Source organism: Pteropus medius, unplaced genomic scaffold, assembly GCF_902729225.1.
Source record: "Pteropus medius unplaced genomic scaffold, Ma_sr-lr_union100, whole genome shotgun sequence".
NCBI classification, from domain to species: Eukaryota; Metazoa; Chordata; class Mammalia; order Chiroptera; family Pteropodidae; genus Pteropus; species Pteropus medius.
Window position 1 is genome coordinate 5,347,305 of NW_024349803.1, and position 18,463 is coordinate 5,365,767.

General features: G+C 34.7%; 1 protein-coding gene across 1 annotated transcript in view; it reads right to left on the reverse strand.

Moving 5' to 3' along the window:
• MRPL3 (mitochondrial ribosomal protein L3) overlaps positions 1-18,463 on the reverse strand; it is a 36,826-nt gene that overhangs the window by 15,813 nt on the left and 2,550 nt on the right. Inside the window, exons 4-6 of the mRNA XM_039837135.1 lie at positions 16,460-16,558; positions 9,715-9,814; positions 7,581-7,641 (exon numbers count right to left, since the gene is read on the reverse strand). Of these exons, the coding sequence (XP_039693069.1) occupies positions 7,581-7,641; positions 9,715-9,814; positions 16,460-16,558 (260 nt within the window). The remainder of the gene's footprint in view (positions 1-7,580; positions 7,642-9,714; positions 9,815-16,459; positions 16,559-18,463) is intronic.

Here is an 18,463-nt window from a genome sequence, read left to right on the forward strand (position 1 = left end):
CTGCTCCTCCCTCTCTCATCTAACACCTGCAATCTATCTATCTCTCCAACTGTTCTCTGGAACTTACTCTGAGGTTAATCCCTTAATTCCCAAATACAAAGTCTTTTATTAAAATAATTTTTAGTATAGAGTTTTAAAACATATTCAAAAGCAGAGACTAGTACAACGAATCCCTATGTATTCATCATCCAGGGTTAACAATCATCGACTTAAGGACTATTTTGTTTCATCTCTTTTCCTCTCCTACAACTCCAATGGATTATTTTGAAACAAATTCCAGATACTGTTTCATCTATAAATATTTCAGTATGGATTTCTAAAAGATAAGATTCCATTTTAAGAACAAAACCACATTACCATTATCACAATCTAAAAAATTATTAATTCCATAATATACAATACCCAGTATGCAAAATTCTATAGTCTCTTTTAATATAGAAGAGTTGTCCTCCATCCCTCCTTATTTCTACACCCTCCCCACCACCCCTAATCATCATTTCCTCCCCATTTTCATACTTCCTAATACTCTTTGAGAAGTTTTTTCCCCTTGCTGCTACACGAAAAGATGATCTTACAGTCCTGACTTCGACTCTCTTCTCCCTATGGTTTAAACTTCTCAATATGGCCTGCATTGGCCACTTGTTTTTGTTTAGTGTAACACAGCCATGCACATTTATTTACTTATTGCTATGGTTGCTTCAGAGCTATAATGGCAGAGCTGAGTAGCTGTAACAGAGATCTTAATGCTCGCAAACCTAAAACATTTACTATCTGACCCTTAAGAAAAAGTCTGCTGACCCCTGAAGCTATTACTAATAAGCTGGAGTCCCATAAACCTTGCCCTCTGGCAAGTACTGTGCTATCATCTACAGATGTACCAACCATATCTAACCAGAAGTACCTCAGCCATTCAATTACGGTGTTTCAGAAACAGAAAATTATCACCTCCTTCTCTTCAAGCTATCCTCCTCCATGGTCACTAGAGTGAAATTCTCAATACAATAAGCTTATCATACATGCTGTCTCCTGCTCTAAAAAACAAAACAGAAACAACAACAAAAACAAGCACACAAACTAAACCACAATCTTAAGTGTTCCTTAGCAGTTTCTTTAGCTTGGGGTATATAAGGCCTTCTATAACTGGGTCTAGCCTACCTTTGCAAACACTGTCCATCACAGATCTACTTGTAGCAGATTACTCTATGAATTCTTAAATATGCCAGTCTCTTCCATGTGCTCATTTTATTCCCTTTGCCTCAAACATCCTTCTTGCTACACTGTCTATCTTTCCACAATTACCATTAAAAAGAACCAAAAATGTCTGTCATCAAATGTTGCATCAGCTGTAAAGTACTTGATTTATCTTATTAGAAAAACCAAAATCCATACTGGAAATACATTTTTCAATCCTAACCATTTCCAAATTAAGCTTTAACTTTCTTTCTTCAGCTGCTAATGCTGTAAAAAGTTTAAGTGACTTGTACATAATCTCTCAGAAAACCAGTAATTGAGTACTAAATAAAAGAGGACTCTTGACTTCTCTAAGGATGCCCCCAAGATCAGGCTATATTTTTATATTTAATAAATGAAAATGGAGATGGGGTGGGAAGGTAAAGAAATCATTCATTTAAAACCAGCTTCTCTATGGTTAAACATTACACTGGAACACAGGGAAATGGAGACTCGTGTCAGTTCCTAGCCAAAATGTCCAAACCAACAATCAAAAGAATTTCTTGTAGCATATAACTTAACACTCCTTTGTTATGTTCTAGATTCAAACCACCCAAGAAGATTTTAATAAAAAAATTTCAGTAAATAAATAAAGGACAATTTTTACTAAATTATATGTATATAAAAGGCTCTATCAATTAAATTTACTATTTCCATGAGCATTAGTTTTTACTTTATGATGAACTAATATGGCACCAAACATTTTAGTCTTTAATTATAGCTTCTTATTTCAAAAAATTCACCCAGATGTTATCTACTTTCATCTCCACTCATCTCAAGGATAAAGCATCTCTACCAAAGATCCCTACAAACTCTGGGAGTCAACTTCTACCCAATTTGGTATTGCTGTCTAAACCTATTTGATCAGTGATGTATAGCTCTTGAGCCCACGAATAAGTCACAGCAGACTTTTCCAGTTGCTTTGTTCGTTCCATCATATATAGTTAAAAGCTGGCATGAAATATCTGTATAGCTGTTACTCCCTAGATGAGTTTGTGACAGCATAGCCTGAAATGCAAGTATTCCATTTCTGTCTAAAAACCATAAAATCCATTCGATATCTGGGAACATTTCTATCAGCAAGTGACTGCTAACAGTGCACTGCTTACAGCTTTCTGACATCAAATCTAGCTCATTCAACAGTACAAAGAGTCAAGTGTGCAGTGATTCCTTTGAATCCTCTTATAAAAGGCAGCATTTCCTGGCTAGCCTAAATAAATCCAGAACACATGTGCTGTCCAGAGTTCAGTCTGCTCTCTGAAAAAACAAAAAAAACAAAAAAACAACCTTCGAATAACCCATTAACAGTTTTCCGAAGGTCTACAGCATATCCTTTTTTTCAGTAGATTGGAAAACCATATTGCCATGTGCTGTGATTCTACTGTTATGTATTATTTCTTCATTAATATAGATAAGGCTGAGTTATGCCTTTTGGAAAACTGAAGGGATCATTTTTTGGAAACAGATTTTTAGAATTGAAAGGAATCTTAGAAACCATTTAGTCCCACACACTTATGTTAAAGATAATGAAATTTCAATCCAGACAAGTTAAACCACTTGCCAAGGTCAAATCCTTGGTAAGTGGAAGCATCTGGACATACTTTCATCCCAGATCATACTGCTTCTTGAGAAATAGAGCAAAAAATATAAAAATATCTAGCAAATCAGAGGCATGAAGCTATTTCAAGGGCATCATCATTACTCTGTAGAGTCTAGATGTAGCAGGTAGTATGTAATCTTAAAATTACCTAGTGCTTTGTAAAGGTACACCAAAGACAGTCTAAAGTAAGAAGGCAATAACGTGGTACATTAGAAAACACGGCTGAATTCCTAATATCTTAATGTTTTTTATTCATTTAAAAAGGTATTTCCTATTGAAGAAAACAGATTTTTTTCTTTTTAAAATCTGAAACAAATCAAAAAGCAGTAATATCAATAATAGTTATAGTAGCCAATACTCCCGAGTATTTATTTTGTGCCAGACCTTGAGCTAAGACCTTTCTGTGTATTATCTCATTCGATCTTTACCAAATGGTTAGAAGTAGGTGCTATAATTATTCTCATGTTAAACATGAGGCAACAGAGTGGTTAAGAAAGCTGTCTAGGCCACAGAGCTACTGAGAAACAGATGGCATGCGTGCTTTTAGCTACTCCCTATATTGCCCCCAATTAGGCCTTCATTTTACTGACTTTGAGTTTTAAAAAATGCTTCTTTGTAAAGGCAATTATAGATGCTTAACATAAAAAAATTTTAAAGGAAAAAAACCAATAAAATATAATCCCAAAACACCACCCTCCAAACTCTAGCCTTTATCTTGAAACAGACGTTCATTCTGACTGATTTAAGATGATTTTTTCTAGAGGTTATTTTCTTCTATGGTTTAATAATTAATTTTGAAAATTGTTTCACTAACACACTTAAAATTTTACTGCTTTGAAAAACTAGTGAACAAAGTAACTTATTAAAAATGAAATTAAATTCAAACTGTGTAAGCTGGACACTGGAATATAGTCAACATTACAGAATAAGACTATAAACTTTAAAGGTACTAGGGTGCAGTGATGGTGGTGGCTGTAGTGTGGGGAACACATCATTATACATGGTAGTCTTAAAATTTTTATTTAGAATGAATTATATAAAACTGCCATATTTCAAAGACTGAGTTTTATGATCTATTAATAAAATTGTAAAAAATTATTCTGCTAGAATGGTTTTATATATTAGGTGAAAAAAATCTTTCTCATGTAACATAAATTGAATTTGTATTCTCAGACCATAAAAAACTATTACTCGTATAAAAGTAAAAATTAAAATGAAGTCTGATCAATCTATGTTTACTTCACATTCTAAAGTGACACTGGTAAATTTATTTATGTAGAGAATTATAATCAAATCCAGCACAGGTAAACACAACGTATCTTTCAATGTAAGTAGATTTCCCAGTGCAGGAATATTTAAAAATTTTAAGGAAGTCTTCAAGAAGAGGATGCTACTGTTGGTCACTGGTCACTTTAAAAAAAAGTCTGCAAACAATTTCATTCTTGAAGTAGATGGATTCTATTAGCACTATTTTCTTAAATTAGACAGTATTCTTTTTGTTTTAAGTTTTCTTATTTAGTTATTTCTACAGTATGTTTAATCCAGCAATTAAAATTGAAGGTAGAAAAACTTGAAACATTCAATACAAGCATAGATTTTACAATTAAATATAATTATAACATAAGAAAAATGAAGAATTCAATTAGAGATTGAGATTTTTCTCTTTTCTAATGGAAAGAAGTTGATGAAGCCAATTAGTAAAGGGACCAAGTTTCCATTTTCTGCTAACAATGGGCTAAACATTGTATGTTCAGGATAAAATCAACAGTCACGCCCCATCTCACCCACTATTTAAAAGGTACTAACTAAAATGTGAGTAATAAACAGGCTCAGTTTTATTGATGTTATTTGAAACTGGGTTGATTAAACTTGTTTGTTTTAAAACAGACATTAATGTATTATCATTTGATTAGAATTAGGGGCACTAGGATTCTGTACTGGGTGAAAGAGTGGAGAGGAAAAGTGGTTCCACTGATGAGTGCTTGACTACTCTCTAGCCCAGTGGCTCTCAAAGTGTGGTCCCTGGACTAGCAGCATCCATATCACCTGAGAACTTGTTAGAAATGCACATTCTCAGGTACTACTCCTGATACACTGAAACAGAAAATGGGAGGAAGTTGGAGTCCTGTAATCTGTTCGGCAGCCCTCCTGGAGATTCTGAGACCTACTCAAGTGTTACAAGCAATGCTCTAGCCTATAAATCCACATCCTTCATCATGTGATCTAACCATGTCACTACACAATTTTTTTCTCTAGTTTCTGCAACTGTAAAACAGGGTTACTAATCAAGAAGATGGGCAAATGAAAACACACACACACACACACACACACACACACACACACACACACACACACACACACACACACACACACACACACACCACCCTCTCCACCCCTCCTCAACACCACTCCCCATCCCCGCCACCCGGTGAAGTCAATGGCAGAGAAGAGACAGCAGCAACTAGGATTGTATGTGGCTGAGGTCCAATGCTGTAGCCAGAAGGAATTCAAAACAGCTCCACCTGAGAAGGACAGAGGCCTACAAATTTACAAGTACTTACGAACATCTTGAGGCAGTAATAATATGCCAGCTACAAGAGCTATAGTCATCGGAAACACTTAGTGAAAGCTCAAATAAAGTCCATTTCATTCTGATCTCAGGTAATACCACGTAAAGGTATGTACACCAGAGTTCAGTGCACACATCTGTGAAAGTAACCCTCCCGCCAACTGTTACACAGTGAGGATCTTCTCAAATGAAGGTCCTCCATTCTCCAGAGTTTGATGTCAACTACTTTAGATTCCAAGGCTAGTTATTCTCCTAGCTCTCACCAGCTATCCAGTCCTGAGGCTAGCACAGGGCTTTACATAATACTGTTTTCTAAGTATATGATCTTAAAACACAAAACAAAAGTAACACATTTCCCCTTCCACTTTATACTCACAAGAAGAAGGCTGAAGTTTTAAAAAATAACTTTTAAGAAGCAAAGGAAACCTGACAGTAGCATATGAAATGAAAGCATTTACTGAGCACAGGCATTTGAAAAGCTAGGCTCTAATTCAAATCCCATCAAAAATCCTGTCACAAGGCATCTGCTAACAAAGGCCTCTGACTTTGCAGGGCTTTTTGGAATATCCAATATATCCTATAAAATGTGTAACAGAATCCACGCAACATTAATTGTGTATTAATTCAAGAATTACTGTGAGGTATTTTATTTATATGTAATAACTTAAAAATTTAAAAAGTAAAATAATCTTGATTCACAGCACACACTCCCCAATTAACCAAATCAAAGCTTTACAGTGCCAATATTTTGAGTTCTTGATGAGAAGAAAGAATAAACAAAGTTACAAAGCAACCAGTGATTTTCGAGGCCCCAGTAAGTAGAAAAGAGCCCATGACAATTGCGTAGGGGAAAAAAAGGGAGAGATTCACAATCTCCCTAAAAAGAGGACCCACTCTACCATCAATCTATCTCACTCCACTTCTAAATAGCTAATCAAAGGTAAAGGCACCTAGAAGCTGTTTGCAACAGCCCACATTTGAAAGTAGGCAATAATAACGTGGAAATTAAAATGAATCTGACTGCATAACGGAAACTGATGCTGGCACTCATCAGGTTTCCTCTGACAAAAGGTGCTTTGGCTCAGTTACTGATCATAACACTGACTGGGATTTCTATCCCAGAGCAACTGTGGACCACTGCTCACTTTCAAATGGTTCCTAGTCAGAATATTCCCAGAACACAGGCAGCAGATTTTGTCAAATGACAAAAAGAAAATTGAGGCACATAAAGATATAGTAAAATCATCATCTGTCTTGATAGAAAAAGAAACAGGAATGGAGAAGAGCTGATATTTAGAGTTAGTTTAGCCTAGGTTATGTGGATTCCAATAGCCTATACTGAAAAATTTCTACATAAACATATATAAGGGCTCAGTTACTTCATTCCACAGTGAGGTAACCTCAACTGATTTTTGAAAAATTACTTCTGTAAGATCTAAATGTTTCCTAGAGATCATGTAGCCAGTACTAAACTTATCTTAAGCCATCTGATAAATGGCGAAGTATAAAAAAATTATAGTACCAATATTACCACTGCCCAAAGAAAGTTAGCATTCCTGTTAGAGTGACAATTCTGTGTTGATTTCTACCAAATTAAACCCTTGTTTAAGTATAAAAAATTTTTTGCTCTTATAGAAATCTTACTTATCTGGTTCTGAGGGATAATGCCATGCTACTTAAGAGGCCTATACTGTAATACTATTTCTTCTTCCAGATTCTAATAGGCTTTTAATAGTTACAAAACCTTAAGCACAACAACCACTATCACAAATGGTATAAAGTTTCTAATTTAACTATTTCCTAGAACTGGAAAGAACCACCAGTTCCTAGACTATACAATAATCTCAAAAGAACTCCATTAGCATTGCATATGTATTCTACCACCGAACTGTATATAGTCTTTGGTATTCAAAACAAAAGTGGGCCCAGCCCACAAAGAACCTAAGTAATGTGACCTTTTTCTTAGTCCCATTTCAAAAAGCATTCATCTCAGTTTAAAAGCTGTAACCTAATGTGAACTCTTCACATACAACTAATTCAATGCATTTTAAAAACCAATACAGTAAATGATATTAAAGATTAGAATTATAAATAAGAAAAATGGTTACTTATCTTTTATTCACTGACTTTTTAATATATGAGGAAAAGAAAAGGAAAAGAAAACCTATTATGTGGACCTACGTTTTGGCTGTGACATCCACATACTGTCCTGGGCGAAAGTGAGCAGCATAAAGAGGAGTACCTTTATGAAAAGAAAACAAAAAATCAATTATAAAGTTTGTCTGCCCAGAAACAACTTCACTAAACATAAACAGTATCTAGGAAGACTTTCAGATTATCAGATTTCAAAAACGGTAGGAGATTCTCTTCTGCAATTATAGTTATTAGAAACATCAACTATAAGATAATAAAACTGTTCAATAAACATGTTTTAATTGACTGTATATGGCTAAAGAACAATATGCCCCAGTATGAGGGACACAGTGCTAGAATGAGCCAACAGACCATGGCTGGCTGACTTTACAGCAGTCAACATGTGTTAGCCGAGATGGGCAAATACTATAACAGTGTTCCTACTGGTAAATACACGAGTTTGATGATTCCTGGTTATTTGGGTGAGTAATAATATACTGAATCAAAGTATATTTCCTATTTCAGATAATAATAAAAATGTAATAATTCAGAATGTAATAAAAAAATAAAAAATGTTGGGACTAGATAAAATCTTTTTTACTCATTGGAGATAACATATCTAAAATAGAAACTTGAATTATTTGAATACAGGCCCATCATTTTCTGGGTAATAATTATGTTATGTATGACATCCATATCATATCATAAGCCCTATATATCATATTTTTGGTAGATTGGTCATTATTTCAATAAAAATAGTTATCCTAGGATATGCCCAGAAATTTGTAATACCAAAAAACTGCCATTATAGATTCCCCTAATTTTATATACTTAACATTTCCAAAACTAGTTGTATGTAAATTAAATCTTACTTTAAATGCACTTGGAAAATGTGTTTTTTAAAGAAATTTTGTAACTCAAAGCTCGTCACAATATTTTGTTTATATAAATTTTCAATTAACACGAGAACTATTTAATTTGGCAATTAATCTTTAAATATTTATAGGGAACTTGTAATATGTAAAGTTAGAAATGCAAAAGTATTATAAGGCATGGGCCCTGATCTCAAGAATTTATTATCTAGGTGAAGAATTAACATTACATCATCAAGTAAGAGACTTCTTTAAAAAAAAAAAAAAGCTGGATCTAATGTACTAGAGAACGTAATGGAAAGCTGCCTGCTTAGTATAACAAGGAGTAAAGTGCTAAAGAATTTCAGAGGGTAGTATCCTTTAAGGTAGGACCTAACCTAAATTTGTATGGGCAGAGAAAACACTGGAATTAAGAAAAAATAGGAGAGATTAACAATGAATTTCTATAAGGTTAAACAACCTGAACTGTTGATATTTAACTATTTCTACCCACAAAAACAACAATTTCACGTGGTTTGAGCTACAGCAAAAGTTAATGTGGACTTAATTTTTACATTTGTTAGTTTAATTCTATTTAATTGCAAAATGTGCACTTCAAAAAATACTTTCATTCTAACATATCAAGGCTGACCCTCTGTCACTCCAATTAATACGGTCCACTGCAGTTGTATTTTACTGCAAGAAATTAAGTTAAGATATTAATACCAAATTTCAAAACATCTTTCTACTGTCTACTTGTTAAAACTCAATTTCAAGAGATTTAGAGAGCTTTTCTGAAGTTTAAGGATATCAAAATGTTGTTCATTATATGAACCAATATAATCATATTGCCTAATCTCACTTTTTGAGATTCCATGAATTAGGTTAAATTCGTTGAAATTTTTAAGTAAGATCTTTACATCGAGGGAGGTGCTGTAGTCAATCATTTTCCCATTTTGGGCTATATTTTTTCAAATTCTTATATCTCAGGAAGAGTCTAGCTATACTCCACTTAATAAAATGCCAGCCTACAAACAGTAAACTTCAGATTTTAAAAGCCAGTGTATTTGTTTGGCGTGACTTTTCAAATGTAAAACTCGCTGTACATTAAAAACAAAAGCATTTCTCCCTCTCTGATGGGAAACAAAAAGTTCTCTACAATTCTTTTCACTGAAAAAAGAAAAAGACTTTTGTCCCTAGTAATTAAATCAGAAATTATTTTATGTTTAAAAATAAATGTATTGTGGATTCAGTTTTATTGAAAGGGCTGACATTAAACAAATCACATATTTGGGTATTTTTACTTCCCCCCATCCTTGAACTCAGATTACCTGGCTTAATTACAGCATTATCTGTTATGTGAAAGATTTTAACTTTCTGTTTTGGTGGCAATCCAAGTTCTTGGTAAAATTCCAATATAGATGCAGATTTCTAAAGAAAAAGCAGCATACATAAGTAACACATTGAATACTAAAGGTGAAGTTTAATGCACAGAGATCTAAACTAAATTATTAACACACCAGAAAACAAATCAAAGAGCACTCTGTTCTCCTAATGAACAAAGAGCACCCTACTCTTCTTATTTGAAGGTGAGATTTTTATCTATAATCCATTACACGTAGAATGCAACCAGGCGCACAGTGTAGCTCATATCTAGTGCAGCTCATATCTAGTATTTGACCACTCCATGGTCAATACAAATTTTATTGGTTCTATCAGCAAAGCTTGGCACACGTGACCACTCTTTCCTTGAAAGACTTTCACTTGGTTTCCAGTAACTACTCTTGGTTTCTTCATATGCTACTGACCTCACATTTCTAACTTCAATCCCAAATTCTATTCCAAACTACAAATTCATATGTCCAGACTGCCAACTCAGTATCTCACTTTGATGTCATACAGCAACACAAGTTTAACATGTCTAAAGTTAAACTCACCCCCATCCCCCACCCCATCCTGCTTTCTTCTTGTCTTCCAAATCTCAATAAATGGCAACTCCATACTTCTGTTGTACCAAAAATCTTATGGTCACCTTTGACTCTCTTCTTTCTCACATTCCATGTCCTATCCATCAGCAATCCCTGCAGACTTTAAAAATACAGTCCACATCAACCACTTCTCACTCTCACCCCACCCAACCATCTCTTGCCTGTATTATTTCAACAGCCTCCTAACTAGTCTCCAAAATTCCACCCCTGACCCCCTAGTCTGTTCTCCATCCACAGGCTGGCATATTTCCTTTAAAACTCAAGCTACATCATGTCCCTACAGTGGCATCCATCTCCTGCAGCATCAAGTCCTAAGTCCCAACCATGGTTTACGAGGTTCTATTCAATCTGACTTCATTAACTGCTCTTCTCTTGGCTCACCCTTCTTCAGGTACAATGCATTCCTTACTAGTCCAAGAACACTTTAAACAATGGCCTCAGGTCCTTTACATGTATTCTCCTTGCCTGGAATACTTTCCTGCCAGATTTGTGTATGACTTGCTCCTCACTTTATTCAGGGCTCCAACCAAACATCAACTTACCTTTCCTGATTACTCTAAAACAGCACCACCTTCTGTCACTCACAATCCCCTTAGCCTACTTTATTAGTCTTCAAAGTACTTCTCTTCATCTTTAATTGTTTATCTTCTATGAAACAGCCTCCTTGTCTTACTCCCAATCCCACCAAAATGTAAGCTTTTCGAGAGCAGAGACTTTAGTTGCTGCTGTCTCCAGCTCCTGGTAGGTCCTGCCATCTTCTTTCCCCTCCACCTCCACCTTTTTGTCTGCTATTTTAAATATCCTTGAATAGAAAACTTTATGGACATATTACTTCCTTACCACAATGTCCTGGGTATTTTTTTTTTTAATTAAGATTCTTTATATAGATTGCTGTAAGACTTGCCAAAAAAGTTGTACCATTTTATATTTCCTGATGTGAAGGGTGCCTCTTTAATGACAATTGAGCCAACATAGGTATATCTATCCTCCTGCTGTTTCCTCTTCTCAACTTCCCCTCTAATCAAAAATGAAGCACCAGCAGACCCCCCATGAGCTATGGTATTCTACATATGCTTACCACTTGTGGCTGCCTATGCCAGTCTCTTAACCTATAATCTCCTCCCCACTCTGCAATTCTAAAGCTCATTAAAAATTAGTTAAATACATGTTTAGTCCCAGCTCCAGTGATATTTCCTGTCTGGATCTCTCCCTGGGCAGCCTTACTAGAGTAGATTGCTCTTTCATCGATGCTACCTCTAGACCTTGCATGTATCTCAATTATTATCCGTATTACCTTATATTTATCAAAATGTGCATGCCTGTATCCTTGCTGGCCTGTGAGCATCTGGATGGTAGCATCTGTTTATTCACTTGTGTCTGTAACATTAGAACTAAGGACAGGAGCAAGTCAGTCTCTGCAAAAGTGAGCTAAATGAATGGTAAAAAGACACAGGAGGTTGAGGAAAGATCTGGTTTGTCTCTCCAAGTCACCCTATCTTTCCACTCTTACTGCTGCTGCATCAGTTCTTGGCACACGACATCACCGTTTGTGGCCTGAGAGTGTGCGGCCTCTATCTTTAAATCTAGTTATTAAAAAATTATAGGCCTAAAATAATGATCACAATAAACAGGATAAATCTACAAGAAACTAAACTACTATATAATAAAACAACAGTAATTTGTAATCAAAAAAGCAAAAATAGCAGCAACTGAAAAACTCTAATCAGCTCAAGATAACACTGATGATATACCGATAACAAAGCACCATTCCCCACAAAATCCAATGGAGTATATGTATGGCTAGACTTAGTTGCAGACTATAATATTTGATTATGCGGCAAACTTCAGGTACTTGCTAATTTCAGTTTAAAATGTGGGCTGTGAGTGCCCCTTTATAACTTACTGAGCAGGCTGTCTTTAGTTGACATGAAATTGGGTGGTGCTGGCCTTTAGGCACAGAATTTGAATTTCTGGATCAGTCCACAACCTCCTGGGAATCAATCTCCCTTGAGCCCTCAAGTGGGACCGTGCAACAAATGATGAGCAGCTCTGCTTTGGATGTCCACAAAAGTTTGTTTTGTACCTCAAAAAAATTTCCTCAAGAAGCTATCTTTTCCTCCAAAAGGCTGAAAACATAAATTTGTTCCAGTCATTCTCTAAGGTTTCACTTCCCACATGCTGAATCTAAGATTAACATTCAACTTCATTTTATCAAGGCCCTTGCTTTTCATCCTCAGTCATACTCACTTCCACAAAAAGAGCAAACACAAAAGGTTTCATTTAAAAATATGGCACCTCAAAATTATTTTCCTGGTATATCAGATTCAGATTTCTTAAATTTTAGAACAGACTTCGATTTTATTTTTTGACATTCATGCATTTTACCTGGTGATTTAAAAAGCCTATTATTTAATTATTTTCAATTTTTAAATATACCAGGAGGCTTCTGAAAAATCTTTTAGTGTTTCAGTAATACCAAATGGACAAGATAAACATCTTGACTCAAATAACTATAGTCTGAGACATTAAAAAAAAAGTAATACATAGTTATCTTCCAATTTCACTAAAATTGAATACTTTAATTTTTTTCTTTTAAAGTCAAAATATCATAAAACTAATTAGGTATCAGTTGTGTGAAAAAACAAAAGCTCAAGATGAGTAGAAACCAGCAGTAATGTAACAGAGGCTTTTTTTTTTTTTTAACCTTCCAAATAAATAATTTCAAAAGGCAATTTAAAAGACTGACAGCAATGTCACACTTGGATAATTCCATCTATGAGACTGTGTTTTTCCTCCTCTTCAAAGTTCTCTGCAATTATCCTTCTCACAATGAAAATGCTTCTCTGCTCCTAAGATGAAATGATTTAATCAACTTTTAAGGCCACTGTACTTCCTTATTCAAAAATACTATGTACCAACATCAGTTTTTATTTATAATAAGGTACAAAAATAGTAGAAGCAAAGTAGTCTAATTTCTTGGAAGCATAAATTCTTTAGATTAAAATAACAGTTCTAGCTTCATTATCAGTAAAATTGATTTAATCAATTTATTTTAGAATGCTTAACTATTTGATATTTTTCATTCATAGGTCTTTCTTTTAATAAAACAAACTCTTTATAATCAATCTACTTGTAGTTTCTCTGAGGGTTACAATATGCAAGAGGAAGTTTGTATACTTTTAGTTTTGAAAATTGTTTTCCTTTCTGAATCAAACTTTTACTTATAAAGAATTCTAAAACTTCATTTTCACATACCATTCTGAAGAAAGGGCATTCGAAGACAAAACTTTTTCTTAATATTGTAATATATGTCTTCTGGACCTAGAAAATTTATCTCTAGAAGAATAAGAAGGGCCTATGTAGCACTACCTATACTGGATAGTTTAAAAAGTTTATATAAGTGGATTAAAACCCACAACGTAAGAATACAGCATCCAAATCACCTGCTGTGCTATATATTCATTGAAGAGATAAAGCTTAAAACATGTAGATCAGAGTCCCAAATATTAAAGTGTGGAGCTATCATTTCTGTAATAATTTAGCTATTAGTATTGTTAATAAAATTTTGTTAGACATCTTCATCACTAAGTAAGACAGTATGAATTAGGCTGGCAAGTACATTTTTTTTAGAGCTTTTGTTTTGTTTTGGAAAAGAAAATTATTAGAGAACCAAAGTGGGACCTTTTACAACTAGGAAAGCATTTAGAGACCATCAAGTCCAATTCCGTTTTCAGAGGTAAGAAAATGGATGTTCAAAAAGGTGGAATAAAGAAGCTAATGACAGAAATTAGGATTAGAACTTAGCTCTTCTGATCACACGCCCACTTGTTTTTCTGCTATCTCATACTTATGAGGAAGTAATGTTTACAGATCTATTGAAGCAGAATGGATTAGCCCTATATGAAGCTTGATTTACAAATACTGAGGCTGTAAAGTTGTGGGTAGACACAATTGGTAATGAAAATAAAGATGACGGTGCTAGCCATAACAAAAACACAGAAATACAATCAATCAGAAAACAGTGGTATCTATCAAACCAAAGAATTATTCACATGATTCAGGTGAAGGCTGGCACCTATTTACACAGTTATAAATGCAAACATTTGACATTTTAAGAAAAGTTTTCATAACTATCTCATTGTCCTTTTAGTTACTGTGGAATTATTTGAACCCTGAAATTATCAGTCAATAAACTGTCAAGAATAGCAGAACAGAAACTGCTTTAAAACCTTAATGAAAAATAAACCATACTACCATAATATGCAAAAAATAGCTAAGTAATACTTATAAGACAGGCCTTACATAGCCCATAATCCTATTAAAATATAAGAATCTGATGATTTCAACCACTACCAATTTATTGATCAATATATCATTATTTATAGAAAAACTCCACCTAGATTTTCTCTAAACACCTCAAACACATTTTTCCTCCAAAGTTTCTCTTTCCTTGTCCATATTGATTATAGCATAAGCACTGACCCAGTTGTTTAGTTAGAAACAGCTCTATGCCTGAGTCCTCTCACCATACATTCAAACTCACCAGTCTTTTACATGTCCCTGCTGCTTCCAAGCCCAATGCAACTGCCCTGGTTCAAAAACCTTTATCAACGCTCCCTTAGTGCTTAAAACAACCCTCTGAATGTCCTCCCTGCATCCAGATTCTTAGGATTTAGTAAACAAAGATAAAAAATTGACCATGTTACTGCCCTGGTTAAAGAATTCAGAAAGCTCCTTGGCGTCTAGAAGATAAAAGTCTAAACTCCTTAGTCCTCTATCCTGACAGTCACACCTCTGCCACCTTGCCCCACTGGCCCCGCACACCAAGATCAAGACACACAACACTTTTTCCAAGCATACGTAACTCTTCCACGTCTCTGCTTCTGCAGAGGCCATTCCCTCTGGCATGCATCTAACATATTCTTCTTTCTGGTCTCCAAACTGTGAAATCTCCGAGGACTTGCCCAAACAGGATTTGCCATCTCCCATTCTGTGCTTGTGCTATATTGAGATGGCTTACTTATTTGTCTCTCTTCCCCACTAGCCTATGTGTTCCCAGAGGGTGGATATCAAGACACAGTTAAGAAAGGCTCTGGAGTCTGCTTGTCACTCTACTTCTTACCAGCGGGTGGCCCTGGTTTAGCCTCAGAGGCTGAAAAAGTTACATTTCTATTAAGCCTTTACATTTATTATGTAGATGTAAAGGCATAATAAATGTAAAGGCTTAATAGATATGTACATGGCATATAATAAGTGCTCAATAAAATTTAACTATGATAAGGAAACAGGAGACACACAATAGGCACTTGCTAGTTTTGAAAGTTGCATAGTATAAGTTGTATCCTAATTTCCACCTATGTTCATTTCATAAACAATTTACAATAAAAACCATTTATCTTAGAAATTAGTAACATTTTAGTAGACCTAAAGATGTTTTAGTACACATTAGTAAAAACCATCACTATTTCTAGAAAGGTATGCTCTGCTTTTAGTGATCCAAAAAAGGATACTAATTGTGCAGATTTCTCAAATTTAAACTACAAACTCAGTATTCTATTAGTATTCTACTTGGGAAAAAATGCTTCATTAAAAAAATCTGATGTGGGTTTGTATACCGCTTTCTCTCAAATACTGAAAGCTCCTTCTTATATATACAAAATTAACCCTCACAAGCTGTTGGAGTCAACTGTTGAAACAATTTAGAAAAAAATTGAAATTAAACATAAAACAACAAAATAACCAAATAGGTACCATTTATTATCACATGCCAGGCACATTTGAAAAATCTCATGTAATCCTGGTAACAAATCTCTTACATAAGCAGTATTTTTATTCTCATTTTATAAATGGCAAATACTGCACTTTATAGGGTAGTCACTTGGTTCCAGACAGCAAGGGGAGGTACTGGGACAAACTCAGTTTCTACGACTCCTGGGCTTCGTAGATCTACTAGACTGCTTCTCTCAAATCCACAAGTTACCTCATTGATAAACGTAAGTTTGTGGCTATGGAAAATGCTCAGAACTTAAAGAATTCAGATCTGAAACTAATGAAATGTACTATTCTAAGAATGAAAATATATTCTTACATGGAAACGGGACACAGTTTTTCCTCCTACAGTTAGGGCTGCCATTTTTCCATTGTTGTTTTCCTTTGGAGTATATTTTAGAACATGACAGTCTTGTACCTAAAAGAAACAAATATTAAATAAAACTAAGTCTGTGCCAAGATACATTTTAACATTACATACCAGCCACATTGAGGCCCTAGGACAATTAGGAATTCTCTAAAGTTACTTATCATTCATTTAACACCATACACAGATAACCTTTGGAAAAAAGTGTCAAATACAACACATAAAAAGGTGCATAACACACAAACATATAATAAATTGAGTATTTATAGAGAAAATACTCATGGAATCACTACTCATTTAAGAAGCAAAATCTCCCAAATGTCTGTGTGTCTCTTCCCAAACACTCCATTTAAAAAACAAAAACAAAAACAAAAAAAAACAACAACAAAAAACCCCTAGAGCAGTGGCTCTCAAAGCATGGTCCACAGATAAATAGCATCAGGATCACCTGGGAACTTGGTGGAAATGCAGGTTCCCAGACTCAGCAGAGACCTACTAAATCAGAATCTCTGTGCTTTATAAGCCCTCTGAGTGATTCTGAGGCACATTAAAGTTTAGAAGCACAGCCCCAAAATAACCACTACTCTTGACATTTATGGTAATCATTTACTTTTCTTTATATTACCTTTGAAAGTATTGCTTAATAATGTAGTTTAGTGTTGCCTGCTTTTAAACTTTATTTAAATGGAATCAGATTATATGTACCCTTCCACACCTTCTTTCACTCATGATTGTATTGGTAAAGTTCATCCACATTGTTGTGGTAGCTCTATTCTGTTCATTTTCATGCTATCCAGCGTTTCATCATGCGAACACACCATAATTTATTTACCCATTCTACTAATGATAGACAACTGTGTTACCTCTACTTTTGGAGTATTAAAAGTAATACTGCTATAAATACTGTTGTACAGTTATCATGGTGCCCACCTGTTTATGTTTTCTAGTAACATGCAATTGCTAGACTATGAGGTTCCTCATCTCAACTTTACCACATAATATTAAATTGTTTCCTGAAGTGGTCATACCAATTTACAATACCACCAGTCATTACTGAAAGTTCCCAAAGGTTCTTAGAGTTCCAGAAAACTATAATCCTATCCTTGACCATTCAGAGTCAATAAAAATTTACTAAGGCTCATAGGCTCCCTGTGCCTATTAGCAGTCTAAGCACTTACGTGCAATAGCTCTCATTTTTATTACCATCACTTGCCTAATCACTTGTCTAAGGCTGGACCCCCAAAATGAACTGAGTTGTCCAAAGTGATTTGGGGAATGATGGCCTCCTAACTTTACCAGTGGTCTTTCTATAATAATGATAAAGACAACAGCAGCTAACATCTATTGGACATTTAACATGTTTTACCTTTTAAGTGTTTAACAATTACTATCTTGTGCAATCCTCGCAATAACCTTTTGAGGTAGGTTGTAACTATTTCTTTTACAGAATAAAGTTATATCTTTTACAGATGAGGCACAATGCTCCAAAAAACACAGCTAGGAAGCAGCAGAACCAAGACTTGAAGCCAAGCATTCTGGTCCCAGGGCCCACATTCTTAACCATTAGAGTTTACCTTATCTCAGAGAGCAAAATGCTACTTCGCTAGAAAGTTTACATTCTGAGTTAACAAAGAGATCAAAACTGTAATTTGGAGTTGAAAAATCTCCATAAATGAAAATAAGGTGGAACTGAGATTTTTTTTATTATTATTATGAATTAAACTAGATCTGTGAGAAGCTAGTTTACAATCTTTTTTTATTAATTGCCTCAGTTATCCCATGCCAGTATTAAGAAGGCCACCACTCAGGCAAGACTGAGAATATTCAATGAAACCATGAGAAGTAAAGTTTTTTTTATTACTATTTATGCTCAACATTACTCTATTTTCACCACACAGTTACATGTTTCAGCATACAAACGTTTCGGGATACAAATAGATCTTGGCACATGTACAG